We start from the raw sequence: 20,973 nt of genomic DNA on the forward strand, positions 1-20,973 counted from the left end.
TGAAAGTGTAAGCTGGATGAACCCTTTTCTCCCCACTTGCTTTTTGGCCATGGTGTTTCATCACAGCAATAGAAACCCTAAGTAGAAAAAACACTGAACCTCACATACCCATTTCTACTTCCAAGAATCAATAAGTCTTGTTACTTATGAGTTTTGATTCTCTATTCATGACATTAGGAGTAATATTGGATTCAATTAAAATACTACCTTCAGAAAAACTCAATCCTAGAACTGATAAACCACACAGTGTGGTGAAGAGCAGCACAGAAAGTGACAAATCCCCATTTAAAAAGCTGCCAAACCACAGAATCACATGGAGATGCCAGAAAGCACTGATGGGGATGGACAAGGGGCAGCTATGGAGTTCACAATGAACTTGTCCTATCTACTCAAGTACACCAGAATAAGCAAAACAGTGACTGTGTGTGCATACATTCAGACTGCACCTGACTGTAACTTGCAGTCTTCCCGCCAGCTGCCTGTGTCCCAAGCTGTCTCAGTCACCAAATAACACACAAAACACTATATTAATTATGGATCTGTTAGCCATTTTCTTGGTTTCTTATTGACTAGCAATGACTTAATTATTAAACCATAACTGCTAATGAGAATATTTCCACTTAATCTTCTCTTACCGGAGAAAAAGGTCCAAACCTCTTACTTCTTCTGCATCCTACATCATGACAGACTGTGCTTCTGTTTCCCAGAATCCTCCTCGACTCCTAGTCCCACCTATCTTGCTTCCCTATTGACCAACAGTGCTTTATTTAATAAATCAATAAGACAACATATACACAGAAGGACTTCACCATCACCTGACCAAATGTTTATATAGAAAACATTTGGTTTCATAAGGTCCCACATAGAAACTTTATACAATAACCTGTTGTCTTAGTTCCTTTCCTTTGGCTGTGATAAAACACTATGGCACACAGAGAAGTTGGGAGCTTTTCCAAGTACAAATTACAAACATAATGGGAAAGAAACAAGGTGGGGATCTTGAAAAAATGTAGCCAAATAAAATACTTGAATAATAAAAACTTTAGGATGCTTAAGAGAAAACTGAAGATACCAGGTGATAGGCAGACCTCCCATGATTATAGGTTGGTAGTATAAATATAAAAATAACCATCCTACCAAAAGAAATCAACAGATTCAATGCAATTCCCAAGAAAATTAGAATACAATTCACATAAATTGAAAAAATACTAAATTTTACATGGAAATACAAAAGTCCTTGATTAGCAGAACAATTCTGAGCAACAAAACAGTGGTGAGAGAACCCATCCCCCTTTTGTGTAAGGAATGATTCATCTCCTCTATTGATAAGTGACTTTCATTAGGCCTGCCTGCATATCTGGGAATAAGCACAACGGACTCTGGCACATTTTACCACCCCATACAAAGGGCATCATGCCATTTGCTCTGGTCATACCAAGGTCCCACAGAAAGGAAAAGGACATCAGTCTGGAGATGTCCTACTGCACAGGAGTAATACTTGGGCACATGCTGACATGCTGTACAATTAACACAGTTTACCTAAGTACTCAATCTCTACATCAGTTTTGCAATCACACTTATCAAAAGTAGAAAAAATTAAACTCTATCAACAATATGCATGTCCTTTAGGGAATGAGGTATTGTTAGATTCCTTTTGAGAATCCCCAAAGTGGACAACATGGGACACATTTACTTGTGTATCCAAGAAAGCTTTCTTTCTTTCTTGTTTTGTTTTCTTTTGTCTTTCTTTGTTTTCTTACTCATCAAACTGACATCAGAGCAGTAGCCACAAAGCCTTGAAGGAAAGGCTGTTCCTTCTCTCCTAAAGACCATAATAAGCTTTAGCAAAGGGCCTCATGTCTCAAATCCAGATGTGCCAAACATGTACATGTTCAAGAAGGAACACAAGGAAAATTTTCCTTTCAGGAAAACACAATTCACACTCACCAGCATGAACACAAAGTAGGTCGTCATAAGTACTGTTGGTGTTGTCACTTTATTATTCCTTGTTCCTATAGAGAGCAGCAGGGAACTGGCAGAATAAGCCAATATCATGATGGTAAACAACATAGTGAAGAATCTCTTCAGATCTTTTATGATTCCTTAGAAAGTTAAAAGTGGGGTCAGTTCTTTTACCTAAGTCAAGGGAATTGTACATATTCCAGATAATACTTTAATAACCAACAAGACCAGTAACAGCTTCACAGTCATCCAACTTCTCTGAGTCTGAATCTACTACCTGATCATGTGGATGCTTAGAACAAAACTAGGGGACTTTGGAGGAGCAGCATGTTTTCCTAACCATGTGCATTTCTCCAGTGCTATCATATGGTTTTATTTTTATACTTGCTACAAAATACCTTTCATATATTACCTATTCTCCTCTACACATAAATATGAACAATTTATGGGATCCTGGAATGGAGGGCTACTTGCAACACAACTGGTTAAAATTTTACTGCATTGTCTTACAGGAGAAATCAGCAGTAGAACATGTTCATGTCCACATTTCTTGTGTTTATATAATTGCATTAGTAATGAAATTGGAATCAGGACTTACTGGTAGTTTTTTGTCAGTATAGCACAAGCTAGGATCTTATGGGAAGAGCCAACCTCATTAAGAAAATGCCTCCTTTAGACTGGCCCTAAGGCAAGTCTATGCCAGCATTTTCTTGATGAATAATTCATGTGGGCAGTCTTAGACAACTCTGGATGATGGTATCACTAGGCAGATGGGTCTGGGTTCTATAAGAAAGCAGGATGACTCCCCAGGATCTCCTGGACTGGGAACTGCAGCAAGCTTTACTGGCCCCCTGAAAACAGAGCTACCAAGAGCCTTCTGAGAGAGCCTGCCTTAGCCTACCCCCACTCAGGGCAGAGGGTAGAGTGCAGAGTGCAGAGAGCAGAGCTCCCACCCACTGAGAGAGGGAGTGTCTGAGACCCATCAGTACCCATCAGTGAACTGGACCTGCTTGCACACACCAGAAGAGAACCTTGTACCCATATTAACCAGGAAAGGAAGAGATCACATCTGTACCCATTGAAAGAATGTATGGGAAGATGACAAGAACAAATTCAACGACAGAAAAAACAATATGATGCCACCAGAGTCTAGGGAATGTACACCAGCAAGATCTGAACATCACAACACAGACAAAACAGAAAAGAATGACCTAAAAACAACTTCATGAAGATGATAAAGACCCTTAAAAAAGAAATGAGAAAGTCTTTTAAACAAATGGAAAAAAGACAAACCAAAAATTACAAGAAACAGTTCAAACAGTGCATGGCTTGAAAGCTGAAATAGAGACAATTAAAAAAAACACAGTCTGAAGCAATGCTGGAACTAGAAAACGTGAGTTAACGATCTGAAACCACAGATGCCAGCATAACCAACAGAATAGAGGAGTTAGAAGAGAGAATCTTAGGTGTTGAAGATTCATTAGGAGAAATAGATTCATCGACCAAAGAAAATGTTAAGTCCAAAAAATCCCTAACAGAAAATATCCAGGAAATATGGGACACTGTGAAAAGGCCAAATCTAAGAATAATAGGTATAGAAGAAGGTGAAGAAATCCACTTCAAAGGTACAGAAAACATATTCAACAAAATCATAGAAGAAATATTTCCAAAACTAAAGAAAGACATGCCAAAGAAAGTACAAGGAGTCTACAGAACACCAAATAGACTGGACCACAAATAGAAGTCCCCTCACCACAAAATAGTAAAAAGCCCGATCATACAGAATAAAGAAAGAATATTAATAGCAGCAAAGGAAAAAGGCCAACTAACATATGATGGGGGAAGTCCTATGTATATGTCAATAAAGCACTGTTGGGCCAATAGGGAACCAAGATAGGTGGGGCTAGGAGTCCAGGAGAACTCTGGGAAGGAGAAACACAGAGAGTAAAAGAGTAATAATAGATAAATAAATAAGCCACGTAAAGATGGAAAATACACAGAGTCTGGTTACTGTACGCTATTGTGTTTTTCAGTTTTTTGATTGCTCAGGAAGGAACAACTGCTAAAGTACACTTGATTATAAATGCTACTGAATTAATTCAACTTATATCTTTTGAAAATGCCTTGACTTCAAAATTTAAGTATAAGAATATGTTATTTGGGAAAGGAGTTTTTGTTTATGTTTCTACAGAAAATGAAAAGCTGAGGATTCCTTCCAGGCTTCTGTGGTTTGATGAACCAAGACCTCCAGAAACAGTGGACCAGGTGTTCCAACCACTAAAACAGCTAAGATGATGGAGCTTTACAGACCACGGAAATAAGGACTTGTACAGGTTTCTGAGTTTTGTCATGATCCCCATGGTATGAACAGCACCCCCTTCCAGCATGAAGCAGTTTGGAATGAGCGACATCCTAATTCCCATCTTGTTTATAAACCTTTGTTTTCACTTAAATGGAATTGTTTATAATTGGTTAATGATCACAACCAATCTCTTTTTAATGGTAAAAAGGGGAATTATGGAATGGGTATGGTTTTTCATTTACTGATACAAACTCAAGGTCAGTTTTGTGATGTGTATATTTTTCCTCTTGATTAAGTATTGTGCTCATACTGATCTTTTAAAACATAATGCATAACTGAATACAGACTATAGATATTTACTTATAATAGAATTTATAGTTAGGTAAGTTAGGTTTTCTAGATATACAGAAATATATTTGAGATAGATAGACAATCTTCAAACCTTTAAAAGACCTTCAGAAAATGGCATTTAAAATGGTTTAGGGTTTTTCTTGACAATGAGAAATGTCTGCTCCTGGCAGCGCCAATTACATCTGAGAGGAAGATGGGCATCGAAGAAACTTGTTACGGAGTTTGCTTTCAACATGGCAAGATTAGCCATTTGGGCAAGAAACTGCTCTTGCCTAGATTGTTTGACTGTTGCTGTATAAACTGGACATACAGGACCCACAGGAAAGTGACTACTGAACTCAGTCTTACAGGGTTCCTACTTCATGGATGAGTCTACAAGACTTTCTGCAGGACAAAGAAAAATGACTGATAGACTGCCAATGCAGATGGACAGTATGAAATTTCCTGCTTTGTTGAGAAATCTTCTGGATACATTGTGGCCTATGGGCTGAAGATGGATGCCCCAACGTTACAGAGGAACTTCGGGTGACTGTCCTGCAGTAAGATGTCTCTGTCAATCCTAGTGCTTATATATTATCCTTCTGTGGTCTTTGATGGAGTTGAAGACAGATTGTTATAATTATAGTTTTCCTTAGTTATGATAAAAGATAAGCTACATATTGGACTTTTGGACTCACAAGGATGAGATAGATAATATTTTCTTTAAATCTTGCTTAATGTTGATAGACAAAATATTGTAACTGTGTTATTACTTGATAACTGTTCTTTTATATATAATTTGACAATGTTAAAGTTAAGACCTTTCTTTTTGTTTAGACAGAAAAGAGGAGATGATGGGGGAAGTCCTATGTATATGTCAATAAAGCACTGTTGGGCCAACAGGGAACCAAGATAGGTGGGGCTAGGAGTCCAGGAGAACTTTGGGAAGGAGAAACACAGAGAGTCGAGATGTAACGCCATGGGGTAGGAAGCCCGGAAACTTCTCCAGTAAGAGACATACTTAGATTAACAATTATGGGGTAATTACTTAAGTCAGAGCTAGCCAGTAAGAAACAAGCAAGGCCAACAGCTTCATAATTAATATAGTCTCCTGTGTGTTTATTTGGGACTGATGTGGCTCTAGAACCAGGCTGGTAGGAAGGCTTCTCACAAGGAAAAAGCTTCTCTTTACAAACATACAAAGGCAAACATATCAGAATCATACCTGACTTTTCCATGGAAACTCTCAAAGCCAGAAGGTCCTGAATAGATATTCTGCCAACACTAAGAGAGCACAGATGCCAGTCCAGACTACTATACCCAGCAAAGCTTTCAATGACTATAGATGGAGAAAACAAGATATTCCATGACAAAACCAGATTTAAACAATACATACCCACAAATCCAGCCCTACAGAAAGTACTGGAAGGAATACTTCAATTTAAGGAAGGTAACTATGCTCACAAAAACATACGCAATAGATTATCCAACTTTACCAAAAGACAAAAGAAAAAGGGAGGTAAATCCACAAACAATTACACCACCAATAACAAATCAAAAACAAACAAGAATTAACACTCAATGGTCCTTAATTTCCCTCAATATTAATGGTCTTAATTTGCCTATAAAAAGACACAGGCTAACAGAATGGATACGAAGCATACTACATCCTTCTGCTGCCTACAAAAACACACCTCAACTTCAAAGACAGACATTACCTCAGAGTAAAGGGTTGGGATAAGATTTTCCAGTCAAATGGATCCAAGAAACTAGCTGGTGTAGCTATCCCAGTATCAAACAAATTAGACTTCAAACTAAAATCAATCAAAAGAGATAAAGAAGGTCATTTCGTATTCATCACGGGAAAAATCCATCAGAATAAAGTCTCAATTCTGAACATCTACGCCGCAAATACAAGGGTGCCCACATTTGTAAAAGAAACATTACTAAAATTCAAATCACACATAAGACCTCACACAATTATAGTGGGAGGAGACTTCAACACCCCACTGTCACCTCTAGACAGGACTACGAGACAAAGAAACAAAGGAACTAACAGAAGTTATGACCCAGTTGGGTTTAACAGACATCTATAGAACATTCCACCCAAATACAAGAGAATATACCTTCTTCTCAGCACCAAATGGGACCTTCTCTAAAATCACCCACATAATTGGAAGCATGGCAAACCTCAACAGGTATAAAAAATTGGAATAACTCCCTGTATCTTATCAGACCACCATGCTTTAAAGTTAGAATTCAATAACAACACGAATTGCAGACACCCTACAAACTCATGGAAATTGAACAACGTGCAATTGCACCATTCTTGGGTCAAACTTATAGGACACTTTGAAGGCAGTACTAAGAGGAAAGTTCATAGCACTAAGTGCAAATATGAAAAAACAGGAGAATAGTCATAGGAAGAACTAACAGCACAACTGAAAGCTTAAAACAAAATGAAGCAAACTCACCCAGGAGGAGTAGACACCAGGAAATAATCAAATTGAGGGCTGAAATCAATAAAGCAGAAACTAGGAAAACAATACAAAGAATCAATGAAACAAAGAGTTGGTTCTTCGAGAAAATCAACAAGATAGACAAACTTCTGTCCAAACTTACTAAAAGACAAAGAGAGAACATGCAATCAACAAAATCAGGAATGAAAAGGGGGACATAACAACGGACACTGAGGAAATCCAGAGAATCTTCAGGTCATACTTTCAAAAACTGTACTCCACAAAATTTGAAAATTTAAAGTAAATGGACAATTTTCAGGACAGATACCACTTACCAAAATTAAATCAAGAGCAGATAAGCAATCTAAACTGACCTATAACCCCTAATGAAATAGAAGCAGTCATAAAAATCTCCCAACCAAGAAAAGCCCAGGTCTAGATGGCTTCAGTGCAGAATTCTGCCAGAAATTTAAAGAAGAGCTAACTCCAATACTCCTCAAAGTGTCCCACACAATAGAAGCAGGAGGTTCAATGCCGAACTCTTTTTACGAAGTTACAATTACCTTGATACCCAAGCCACACAAAGACACAACTAGGAAAGAGAAGCACAGACAAAATTCCCTCATGAACATTGATGCAAAAATACTCAATAAAATATTAGCAAATCTAATCCAAGAACATAAAAGAAAAATCATCCACCATGATCAAGTAGGCTTCATGCAGGGATGTAGTGATGGTTCAACATAAGAAAATCTATCAATGTGATTCACCATATAAACAAACTGCAAAAGAAAAACCACATGATCATCTCACTCCATGTGGAAAAAGCCTTTGATAAAACCAAGACCCCTTCATGATAAAAGTCCTGGAGAGATCAGGGATAACAGGAACATACCTGAACATAAGAAAAGCAATATACAGTAAACCAACAGCTAACATCAAACTAAACAGACAGAAACTCAATGCAATTCCTCTAAAATCAGGAACAAGATAAGGCTGTCTTCTCTATATATATCTCTTCAGTATTGTACTTGAAGTTCTAGCTAGAGCAATAAGACAAGAAAAGGAGATCAAAGGGATACAAGTTGGAAATGAAGAAGTAAAACTCTCACTATTTGCAGATGATATGAGTTTACATAAGTGACCTGAAATACTCTACAAGGGAACTCCTATAGCTTATAAACCCCTTCAGCCAAGTGGCAGGATACAAGTTTAACTCAAAAAAATCAGTAGCCCTATTATATACAGATTATAAATGGCCTGAGAAAGAAATCAGAAAAACATCACCCTTCACAATAGCACCAAACAACATAAAATATTTGGGGATAATGCTAACCAAACAAGTGAAAGACCTGTACAGCAAGAACTTTGAGTCTTTAAAAAAAGAAATTAAAGAAGATACCAGAAAAATGAAAAGAACCCCCATGCTCTTGGATTGGTAGGATTAAGATAGTAAAAATGGCAATCCTGCCAAAAGCAATCTACAGATTCAACGCAATTCCCATAAAAATACTGGCACAAATTTTCACAGACTTTGAAAGAACAATACTCAAATTTATATGGGAAAAAAAGACCCAGAATACCCCAAACTACCGTGTACAATAAAGCAGCTTCGAGAGGCATTAGTATCCCTGACATCAAGCTCTATTATAAAGCTATAGTCCTGAAAACAGCTTTGTATTGGCACAAAAATAGACATGTAGAACAATGGAATCAAATTGAAAACTCTGATACTAATCCACACACCTACAAACACTTGATTTTCGACAAAGAAGCTAAAATAATACGTTGGAAAAATGATAGAATCTTTAAAAAATGGTGCCAGCATAACTGGATGCTGGCATGTAGAAGACTGCAGATAGATCCTTGTCTATCACCATGCACAAAACTTAAGTCCAAATGGATCAAAGACCTCAATATAAATCCAACCACACTGACACTCTTAGAAGAGAAAGTGGCAGGCACCCATGAACGAGTTGGTACAGGAGACTGCTCCCTGAACATAACACCAGTAGTACAGACACGGAGATCGCCAATTAATAAATGAAACTTCCTGAAACTGAGAAGCTTCTGTAAGGCAAAGGACACAATTAATAAGACAAAAAGGCAGCCCACAGAATGGGAAAAGATATTCATTAATCCCACATCTGATAGAGGGCTGATCTCCAAAATTTACAAAGAACTCAAGAAGCAACTCTCCAAAACACCAAAGGATCCAATTATAAAGTGGACTACAGAACTAAATAGAGAATTCTCAATAGAGGAGTCTAAAATGGCTGAGAGAAAGTGCTCAACATCCTTAGCCATCCGGGAAATGCAAATCAAAACAACTCTGAGATACCATCTTCCTTCTGTCAGAATGGCTAAAATAAAAAACATCAATGACAATTTATGCTGGAGAGGATGTGGAGAGAGGGGAACACTCCTCCACTTATGGTGGTAGTGCCAACTCGTACAGCCACTTTGGAAATAAATATGGAGATTCCTCAGAAAAATGGGAATCAGTCTACCACAAGACCCAGCAATTTCACTCTTAGGCATATACCCAAAAGATGCCCATTCATACAACAAGGGCATCTGTTTCACTATGTTCATAGCAGCATTATTTGTAATAGCCCGAACCTGGAAGCAACCTAGATGCCCCACAACTGAAGAGTGGATAGAGAAAATGTGGTACATTTACACAATGGAGTACTAAGTAGGGGAAAACAACAATGGAATCTTGAAATTTGCTGGCAAATGGATGGCACTAGGAGAAACCATCCTGAGTGAGGTAACCCAGTCACAACAAGACAAGCATAATATATAGTCACTCATATATGGGTTTTAGGCCTGAAACATGGGAGTGACGGCCTACAATCCCCAGCCAGAAAATCTGGGAAACAACAGGACCCTAAGGGTGATATGCATGGTAACCCAGAGAAGGGAAACAGGACAGAATCTTCTGAGGGGCTTGGGAGCCTGGGTGGAGAGGTGAGGAAGCTGGGAAACAGACAGGGGTGAAGAGGAGGAGAGAGGAGGACATGGGGGAGCAGGAAAATTGAGTAGGAGGAAGAATAGAGGAGAGAAAAATGAGAAATACCATAATAGAAGGACCCATTAAAGGTCTGAAGAGAGATTTGGTACTAGTGAGATGTCCAGATGTCCAGAGGCCTACAAGGATGACACCAACTGGCAACCTAGCCAATAGTAGAGAGGCTACCTTTAATGCCCTTCTCTATAATGTGATTGATGACTTCCTTGTATGCCATCCTAGAGCCTTCATCCAGTGGCTGAAGGAAGCAAAGGCAGACACCCACAGCTAAACACTTAACTGAATCCCTGGAACCCAGTTGCAGAGAGGGAGGAGTGATGAGCAAAGGGGTTACGACTTGGCGGGTGAAACCTACAGAATCAGCTTACCTTAACAAGGGGGAACTCATAGACCCCAGACTGATGGCTGAGAGGTCAGCATGGGACTGATCCAGATGCCCTGAGTGTGGGTGTCAGTGAGGAGGCCTCAGAATCCTTTGGTGCCTTAGGCAATAAATCAGCATTTAACCCTGTTATCCAGATGGACTTTGGGAGCCCATTCCACCTGGAGGGATGCTGTCTCCACCTGGACACATGGGGGAGGGTCTAGGCCCTGCCCCAGATCTTTTGACAGACTTTCCAGATCTTCCAAGAAGGGCCTCAACCTCCTTGGAGTGTGGAATTGGGATTGGGAGATGGTTGAAGGGGGTGAGAGAGGAGGGGAGGGAGAAGGAGCTAGGATTGACATGTGAAGAAAACTTCTAATTTAAATTAAATTTTAAAAAATTTTAAAAAGATAGCAGACAGAGGAAGTCATTAGGATCAAGGTAGTAACATTGCAAAAGGTATGGATAGATATGTAATAAGTTAGATGGCATATGGTGGAAACATGTTTTTCTACTTATGCTTCTCTACTTTAAGCTTGCCAGAGTTGCACAAACCAAAACATAGTCCCCCAAGAGTAAAGATGCATTTTCTTGCTTTGTCACTTACCTGCTATGCTGACTACCACAACAGTGAATATGATACTTGGCAATAACACCCTGGGTACCAGCTCAGCCAGAAATTTCCCAAGGAAATATGATGACACTCTGTAGTATCCACTGGTATGCTCGTGTCTACAGAGACAAAGATAACATTATACATCCTTAAATTAGTCCAGAAGGGACAGGTGAGATGCTGGCTACACTGACCTCTGCTACCACAGGGAACCTAACAGGACAGTGTCCCCTATGCTCCAGGCTGACTCCCATACATGTCCCCATCTTAGGGACCAGCATCTTTGGGCCATCATCCTTATAACATTGTCACTTTGATTCTCCCCATCAAAAAACTCTCCCCTCTTTTGTCTACTCTGGGCACACAAGTGTCCTTCCATGGAAACAGTCTGATGAGCCCACTCTCCTCAGGGTCTCTGCCCCTCTGGAGCTGTCTCCCAGAGAAGTTCATTTGTACCTCATCTCAGACAGTGGTCATCTGTCACTCTGAGGTCACAGTACAGTTTCAGGACACTACATCCTTTTCTTCAGCTACTCTTGTTTTAGGACAGATTTATTCCTTCATTACTCTCTTTTATAACCACAAGTCTTTACCAGATACCAAACCTAATCTTTTCCCTGCTGGTCCTTCTGAATCCCAAGTTCAGAGTGGTTTTAAATTCTATATGTATCCAAGAATGACCATTCTCCTACCTCTACTCCACCCCCATATGGCCATGCTCATGGTTTTGTGTGTGTGAACCTACACAGGGTTTCATGCACACAAAGTAAACACTCTATCAACTGAGTGAGGTCCTCAGCTCCTGTCTGAAGTCTCCTCTCCTTGGCATGTACTTGGGGCAAATCTTGGCCATCTTTGTGAGCAATGAATCCTAAGAATAGGCCATCAGGAAAAGGTTCTTTCATGTGTGAAAAACACAGGAGATGAACAGCTCTTTCTACACAGCTGCTGTCTGGCTCTTTCCACCTCTCCATCCCCAGGCTGTGCACACTCTCATTATTACACAGCTGCAACTCTCCAGTTCCAGTGTGCAGCTGAACCCACTACATGGAAGTGCCATGAACCCCTGACATCTTTATTGGGGGGAGGAGATCACAAATTTCCTGTGATTTTTCGTCCCCTCCTGCTGTGTTGTCTGCAGCACTGAGATCTGGTGACCACACCCCAAATTTGAAACTTTCTCTGAACAGCAGACACCTCTGCCCCTGATTTCCCATCCAAATTTCATTAATATCAGTAATCTCTTTTATATTTCAAAAATCATGATACCATATGATAAACTCAAATTTTCATAATGTGTTTATTTTCAACTAAATAAGTAATAAATGGCAGAATTACAGATAATTTATGAAATGACATGCTAGGCACAACCATGAACATAATCAGCTTGATCACCAGCCCCTGATGCCTGTGCCTGGGGCAGGAGCTACTCACAGAAAGCGATTCCTGTCGATCACAAAGAGGTTCCTGGGATACATGCTTATCACACACTGGAAGACGGTGAGTGAGAATAGTAGGCTGGCTCTGCCAGAGGAGAATGGGAACAAAAGCAACAGTAAATTCAACAGTAGGTTGGTTTCTTTGTAACACATCGTGTTTTGTAGATTGAATAACATTACACAGATCTATTCTTTAAAAAAATGAGTACTGGAGAGATGTCTCAGCAGTAAAGAGTGCTTGTTGCTTTTGCAAAGGACCCAGGAATGTTTGGCAGCACAATCATGGTGGGTCACAGCCTTCTGTCACTCCAGTTCTAGAGAGCCTGTGCTTCCTAGTTTCTAGTTTTATGCTGACTTGACACAAGCTAGGGTTATCTAGAAGGGAACCTCAATTGAGCAATTGTCTCCATAAGGTCCATTGTAAGGCATTTTCTTAGTTACTGATGGATGAAGAATGGGCCAGTCCACTGTGGGTGGTACATCGCTGTAATTGAACATTTTTCTTCACCATGCCATTTCCCGAGTAACCACTCAAAGGGTTAATATTAATTATAACTGTTTGGCCAATAGCTCAGGATTATTATTAGCTGCTGGCATGTTGTGTCTTGGGCAGCTAGAGGCCGTCTTGCAGATTCTGCTCTTCTTCTCCTGTATCTCTGCTTAGATTTCCTGCCTGGCTTTATCTGACCTTGCCAGAGGCAAAAGCAGTTTTATTTATAAACCAATAAGAGAAATACATATTCACAGCTTACAGAAAGTCATTCCACAGCACATCCCTGACCTGATGGTCCTGGCTTCTGTAAGGAAACAGGCTGAGCAAGCCATGGGGAGCAATCCAGTAAGCATAACCTCTCCATGGCCTCCTTTCTTCCTAGTTTGAGTTCCTGTCCTGACTTCCCTCAGTGATGAACTACAATGTGGAAACAAAAGCTGAATAAACCATTTCCTCCACAACTTGGCTTTTGGTCATGTATTTAATCTGATCAATAGTAACCCTAACCAAAACAGGATCCAATGCCTCCTTCTGATAGCCACACAGACATGCATGAAGGCAAACACTCATACACATAAAAGTAAAACAAGTATTTAAAGAATAAAGAAGGAAAATGTGGAAGTGTTCTGGTTAAAAGGTCAGGTGTTATGAGTCCCATTATTATTTTACTTTTTGTCCCCTCAGTAGTGTCTATTAATTTAATTATTCCCTTGATATCTAACAGTTTGATAATAACCTTTAATATAATGTTCCTAAAGAATGAAATTTATAATTTAATTGGTTTAAGTGAAATTATGAGAGTGGAGCCCCATGATATAATCTCTGTCCTCATCATGGGAAGAAACAGAAATGCAGTGGCTGCCAGGAAAGGGCTGAGAAGAGGTGACCAGACAGGAAGACCTGGGGGAGAGTCCTCACCTCAGACTCTCACACAGTGGTGTGATTTACTTTTAAATCCTCTGACCTGTGGTATGTAGTTATGGCAGCCTAACCCATCACTTCATTTTAACTAACAAAGTTGGTAAGCATCTTTCCTAATGTATAAAGAGAGAAACATAAAGACAAATAAAACTCCCAGGGATCTTTATATTCCATTGGCCACTTTGATTTCACAGAATATGAAAGAGTGGGGGAATTCCCACCCAGCAGCTTACTGTAGTCATGGATTGTGGAAACATCTTTAAAGACTTGGTTGTCCCTAAAATAGGTCAACAACTTTCTGCATAGTTTCCAAAGAGCTCAAATATGAATTCAATTATATTTTCTTATGAAGAAATTGTTTGTGTCCATTGCATAGGGGATGGTAAACAGGAGGATGGGGAACAAAAGGCCCTCTGCAGCTGTTTCCTGGACACACATGTCAGTTTCCTCTAAGACATACAGCATCACTAGCATCAGTGGGGCCTAACAGCTTGCTATATAACACCTTTTCAACTGATAGTCAGGGGTCAGTGACTATCTAGGTTCACAATTAGACATCAGATCAGGTGAGGGAGATCTTATTGGAGAGAGTAGTTTCCTCCTGCATCAAAGAAAAATTCCATTTTGCACTTTAGCAAAGTCAGATTAAAGAGAAAGTATTGAAAAGAAAAGACAACCTAAGAATGGGTAAGACTCTGAGAAGATCAGAAACCCTGAACTGTGGGACTCCTGGAACTTGGAAGACAGGGGCACGAGGAATGCCTGGGCTATATGACAAGGTCTGGAACTGTCAGTCACAACTGTGGCCCTGCTTCCATGGTCCAAACATAGAACAGAAGACATGGGCACCCCATAACCAACAACTGAGCAGAGGACCAGGGCATCCCATAACCAATAACAGAACAGAAAACCTGGGCACTACAAGCCAAAAACAGTGCAGAGGGCCTTGGCACCCCATGACCGACCCACAGAGCAGAGGACCTGGGTTTACCCTCCTCTCCTAATGAGCATGTCTTGCTTTCAAGGATCATCTGTTTAACTTTACTAAATACACAATTTTCACTCTCTCCACTCTTCCATTCCCCCACACACACACCCATTCCCCGATAACCAGGGAATTCTCCATCTCTCTGTCTCCAAAAGTTGTCCTCAAGTTCCATCTGTACTTACTTTCATGTTTTTATCAACAAAAGCAGTAACATTGTGGCCCTGGCTATACTTAGCCATTTATATAACATCTACTTTCTGATCTGTAGTTTTAGATATTAAAATTGTAGGTTCACAACCTACAGCTACACATTTTATGTATAAAACTAATATGATTCAGGAATAATTTTGTGAAATAAATTATATCAAACTAAATTAGGTGCTGTCCATCATTAGAAATATATATCATTTTTATGGGAACACATTAGAAATATATCTCAAAAACTTTGAAATGTATATTAATATTTGCTGGGATTGAATGTGCTGTATAATTTATTTTAAAAGAATAAAATCTTAATTCTCATGTTTAACAGATTTTATACTCTTAACCTATATGGAAAATTGTAGTGTACAGTATGCTGCTTGGAGGACAATTGCTTGTAATTCACATGTAAGTGAAACATGTGCGTCTTTCTGGGTTTGGATTATTTTACTTTACATGATGTTCCTCAAATCTTCAATTCTATCCATATTGTTACAAATTCTCATTTTAAAGATAAGCAGCATTCCAAATCACATTTTCTGTACCAGCTATCTGTTGGAAGACAGTTAAATTCCTTAACTGGGTTACTGTGTCTAAAACTCCAATGAAATTCAGACATCACAAGCATTTTGGATAAATGATTTTCAACAGTCATATAAGTATGCACAGGATAAATGTCTGTGTCTAATTATTTCTTTTTATGTTTTTATTTAAATTAGAAACATGCATGCTTCAAATGTCAATCCCAGCTCCCTTTCCCACCCCTCCTGACTTGTCTCTCCACCAGCCCCCTCCCTCCCCTCTCCTAGCCCAATCCCCACATCATTCCCCAGGGAGGGTGAAGCCCTCCTTAAGGGGATCTGCAGAGTCTGTCATTCCATTCAGGGTAGGACCTAGGCTCTTCCCCATGTGTCCAGGCTGACAGAGCATCCCTCCATGTGGAATGGGCTCCCAAAGTTCATTTTTTACACCATGGTGAACACTAATCTACTACCCAAGGCCCCAGAGATTTCGAGGCCTCCTCACTGACACTACATTCATGGAGTCTGGATCAGTCCCTGTTGGCCTCTCAGTCATCAGTATGGGGTTCAAGAGATCCCCCTTGTCCAGTAAGCTGTCTTTGTCGGTTTCACCAGCATGGCCTTGACCCCTTTGATCATCACTCTTCCATCTCTGCCACTGGGTTCCAGGGGATCAGTCAGTGTTTAACTGTTAGTATCTGTCTTTGCTGCCATCAGTCACTGGATGAAGGTTCTAGGATGGCATATAAGGTAGTCATCAACCTTATCATCAGGTAGGGACTATTAATGTAGTCTCTCTATTGTTGCTTAGTTTGCCAGTTGGTGTTGTCCTTGTAGATCTCTGGAAATCTCACTAGTGTCAGCTCTCTCTTCAAAGCTATAATGACTCCATTTATTATGGTATCTCATCCTGCTCTCCTCTATTCTTACCCTGACTTACTCCCCCATGTCTTCTTCTCCCCTCCTCTTATCCCCCTCTCTTTTTCTGGTTCCTCTCCCCTCCCCCATGTTCTCAATCTGCTTAGGAGATCTTGCCTCATTCCACTTCTCTGGGGTATAATACATATCTCTGGGAACCTCCCTGTTTCACAGACTCACTGGCCCTGGGATTATAGGCTGACACTCCCCTGATCCATGTCTAAAATCCATATATGAGTGATTACATACCATGTTTGACTTTTTGTGACTGGGTTACCTCACTCAGGATGGTTTCTTCTAGTGCCATCCATTTGCCTGCAAATTTCATTGTTCCATTGTTTTTTTTTCCAATGAGTAGTACTTCATTGTGTAAATGTACCACATTTTCTCTATCCACTCTTCAGTTGTGGGGCATGTAGTTTGCTTCCAGGAACTAGCTATTACATACAATGCTGCTATGAACATAGTGAAACAGATGTCCTTGTTGTATGAATGGGCATCTTTTGAGAATATGCCTAAAAGTGGAATTGCTGGATCTTGTGGTAGAGTGATTCCCATTTTCTTGAGGAATCTCTATACTGACAAGAAATTCTATACTGATTTCCAAGGTGGCTGTACAAGTTTTCACTCCCACCAGCAATGGACTAGTGTTCCCTTTTCTCCACATCCTCTCCAGCATAAGCTGCCATTTTTGTTTTTGATTTTAGCCATTCTGACAGGAGTAAGATGATTTCTCAGGGTTGTCTTGATTTGCATTTCCCAGATGGCTCAGGATGTTGAAAAATTTCTCAAGTGCCTCTCAGCCATTTTAGACTCCTCTGTTGAGAATTCTGTATTTAGTTCAGTCCCCAACTTTTTAATTGGGTCCTTTGGGGATTCTTCTTTCAGATCTATGGGGTGCCATTCAGGAAGATGAAGAAATGCCCTACATTTAGACTGTGATGATGGTCGCATAATATGAAGCTTCTCCATATACTACAACTAATAAAACGTGAAATGTGTGGTGTTATAGATTCATATTATCTACACAGAAACATTTGTGAAAAGGTGAATTCCTCCACTCAGTCTTCAATATATGAACACATTCTATCACATGGTAAGGTGTTTACTCTGTTCTTGTTACAGATTCCAATTCTTTTTTTTTTTGAGACAAGGTTTCTCTGTTTTGCTTTGGAGCCTGTCTTGGAACTCACTCTGTACCACAGGCTGACCTGGAACTCATAGAGATCCACCTGCCTCTGCCTCCTGAGTGCTGGTATTAAAGGTGTGCTGGCATCACTGCTCGGAAAATCCCAACTTTTAATGGATTTATATAAGTTTGCAAAAAGTAACAGCATTTTGTTATCTGCTTACCTCCTCTGGACTTCAATACAATCATCTTGTAGGAAATGGAAGATAGTACCCACAATTATGGCCACCATGACTGAGTTGATTGCCTTTCAAAACAATACAGGGGAAAATTTTCCATTAGGAGTAGAAATTGTTTTACACATTGTCCATTATTTTCAGATACATAGTTTCTTAATCAGATCTCTCCAGTAAGATAAACACTATGTTTTGGTCAGGATACTGGGAGAATAGAAAACACATATGTCAATAAACTGCTTGGAAGTCAAACTGAAAATTCAGGTCTCTGAAATCTGAGGCTCTGACTGGACAGACCCTGGGAAGCTTAGACTTCTCCCAGTCCTCCACCGGGAAGGGCCAGTGAAGGGCTCAGTTCGGGCACTGAAACACGGATGACACAGGCAGAAAGAGAAGGCAGGCACCTGGGAGGTTAGGAAACACACCAAATTAAGTGACAAAAAGTGTTCACAAAAACTGAGATATCAACTCTGATGCCAGTGAGCATGGGCAACTTTCTACTTCAAGTGACTGAAAAGACTTCAGGCTCTTTTTACTCTTGTAGTTAGAAACAAATACACCCCAGGCCTGGAGGACAGCTTGGGGGCAGAGCCCTGAACAATATACAGGAGATTCTGATCCCCTCAACTGCAAACCAAATAAGGAAATTAAAAATGACTCGCGACACAGTTCCTAGCAATGGGATTTTGTGTGCTAAGAAGGGGTCAGTTGGTCCTCACCTTTGTCACCTCTGGGAAATCTGTGCCTGTGTGGGAAGGAAAACTATTGTTGTATTGCTGCCACCAATGTATACACACAGCGTCCTTTGGGTCACTTGATGGTCCCTTGCCCATCGTCTCTGTCACTGCTGCTCCATCAACCTCCGCTGGAGCAGTCTGTGCTAAGCTGTCAACTCTTCCAGCCTCTCATCTACCTCCATTGACTCAATCTGTGCAGATAGTCGCTGCTTTGGTTTTGGGTTAAAATGGCTTTAAAAGGTGCTGCACTTACCAGAGGTGTAAGGATACATGATGCAGTAACTTATTTGAAAGATTCTAAATATTATTCCTCTACTACTGTTTAGAAAATTATTATCTAAGGGAAAGCATCCTACCATTTAACTTGATAATTTAGAAACTCAAATCCCTGGACTTGGAGATAGGTCTCAGCAGTTAAGAACACTTGTTCTTGAAGAGGACCTAGAATTCAGCTCCTAGCACCTGAATGGCCCCTAGCAACCTGATGCCTTTGTGTATGCATATGATGGAAAGTTATACATGCAGACAAAACACCAACATGAAATAAATAAATAATTAATTAAAATTATTCCACAATTTCTAGCATTGCCAACACACATATTTTTATCTTATGATACTGCTCAGTGTTAAACAAAATGAATAACCCTTTTTGATGAGTGAAACTCACCTAATACAAATCATATCAAATCTTTGGTTGTCAAAGAAATCAAACACAAAAATACCCCTTTTATTATATAAACGTACAAGATTAAAACCAAAGTATTTGGAGCAACAGACAGTATAACTCAAATGGAAAGAATATTCACATACACTGCGGGAAAGCAGAAATATTTAAATATGAAAACGCTGGTAATCATATGTAGAACAGTCCTCTATTACAGTCAACAACATCCAACCTTTCAGTATTCGGCAGAAACTAAATGCCTGAGAATAAAATAACAAGACACTAAAAGAAGAACTGACTCCATGCTCTGGTTGGACAGGGCCAGGGATGTAGGTCCAGGGAAGAGTGTTTGCCCTCCAGTGGCTAAAGCCCTGGGATCAATAACTAACACAGTAGAATCATTGACCTCCTGAATAAAAATGAATGAGTAAGTGATGGCCCAATGAGCTGGAAAAACTTCATATCTGTGTGTCATTCAGTTAAAATAACAGATATGATGATGCTTGCTATAGAGCCAGTTTAAAGAAAGGAAGAATGTCACTTCCTCCCAGTTCTCAGTTATCTGACAGGGGAGAGCAAAGTTCAGTCCAGTTACTTTCTGTATGTGAACTGCACTCTGTGAGTAGCTACTGCTTTCACACCTTAGACTCCAATAAGGGAAAAGCATCCCACAGAAGACTCATCTGTAAGGCAGTAGATGTACAGACTCCTCAAAGTGGTCCAATGGCCCTGTTTCCTCACCTCACAATTTCAACTACAGATCAACTCTCCTTCCTCTCTCCAGTCATCTCCACCCCTTCTTTACTTTAACTTTCTCCAAGTCCATTCTCCCATCTGACACTCTACAAATCCATCTATTTATCCAGTTACCATCCATCCACCCACAGGAACAGTTGCATCAGGAAAAAAAGCCTTTTTCTCCCTTATTCAGCCCTGGACTTGAACTTGTAAGATACACAGTGAATTAAAGTAAACAGATGCGAGGAACTCTCAAGTGGGATGAAATACCATTTGTACTCCCTGAATTAAATTTCCTACTTGAATTAGTCACTATAGTTCCTCTAAATAAAATCAATCACTAAAAACATTCCAAAAGTAAAAAGTTAATTAGGTTTTGCTTGCTTTATTGAAAATTTCTATGAGCCAAGTAGATATGAGAGGACAAATACATGGAAGGGAGTAGAAGGTAAGTGTGACTGAAGTAGACTCACTCAGAGTCAAATTGCTCCCAATGGAGTTTTCCACAACACAATTAAAATAATTCATCTGATTACCTGAATTGTAGTGAACCATGAAAAATCCAGGAAGTTTTTGAATGAACGACAGATAATCCACCAGAGCTGATGCCAGAAAGGGGTGACACACGTGACCTCCTCCAAGGCTGAGCTCCTCCCGGCCTTCTGTTCCCCCAAGAGTGGATCCAGTTCAGTTCTCACTTCTTTGTATAAGGAGGACTGGACATACATATTGGCTAATTGTTCTGTGACTTGGTGCTGTCTCTCAGAAAGTTCTTTATGATTGTTGGCTTTAGGATAAAAATGGATAAAGACAAGAAACAGACAATATTTTAACTGATTTTTCTGAGACACTTTTCATGAATATCACATAAATTATGTATCAGTTTTTTCTTTGAAATAATCTCATGTACCCTAGAGTGGCCTC

The 20,973-nt window shown here is 39.8% G+C and overlaps 1 protein-coding gene across 1 annotated transcript in view; it reads right to left on the bottom strand.

Moving 5' to 3' along the window:
• LOC101830879 (ATP-binding cassette sub-family G member 3-like) overlaps positions 1-20,973 on the bottom strand; it is a 40,622-nt gene that overhangs the window by 5,476 nt on the left and 14,173 nt on the right. The window contains exons 8-12 of the mRNA XM_005076380.3: positions 20,586-20,836; positions 17,899-17,981; positions 12,499-12,588; positions 11,059-11,183; positions 1,948-2,102 (exon numbers count right to left, since the gene is read on the bottom strand). Coding sequence (XP_005076437.2) covers positions 1,948-2,102; positions 11,059-11,183; positions 12,499-12,588; positions 17,899-17,981; positions 20,586-20,836 — 704 coding nt within the window. The remainder of the gene's footprint in view (positions 1-1,947; positions 2,103-11,058; positions 11,184-12,498; positions 12,589-17,898; positions 17,982-20,585; positions 20,837-20,973) is intronic.

The sequence above is a fragment of the Mesocricetus auratus genome, unplaced genomic scaffold (assembly GCF_017639785.1).
Source record: "Mesocricetus auratus isolate SY011 unplaced genomic scaffold, BCM_Maur_2.0 Super-Scaffold_100006, whole genome shotgun sequence".
NCBI classification, from domain to species: domain Eukaryota; kingdom Metazoa; phylum Chordata; class Mammalia; order Rodentia; family Cricetidae; genus Mesocricetus; species Mesocricetus auratus.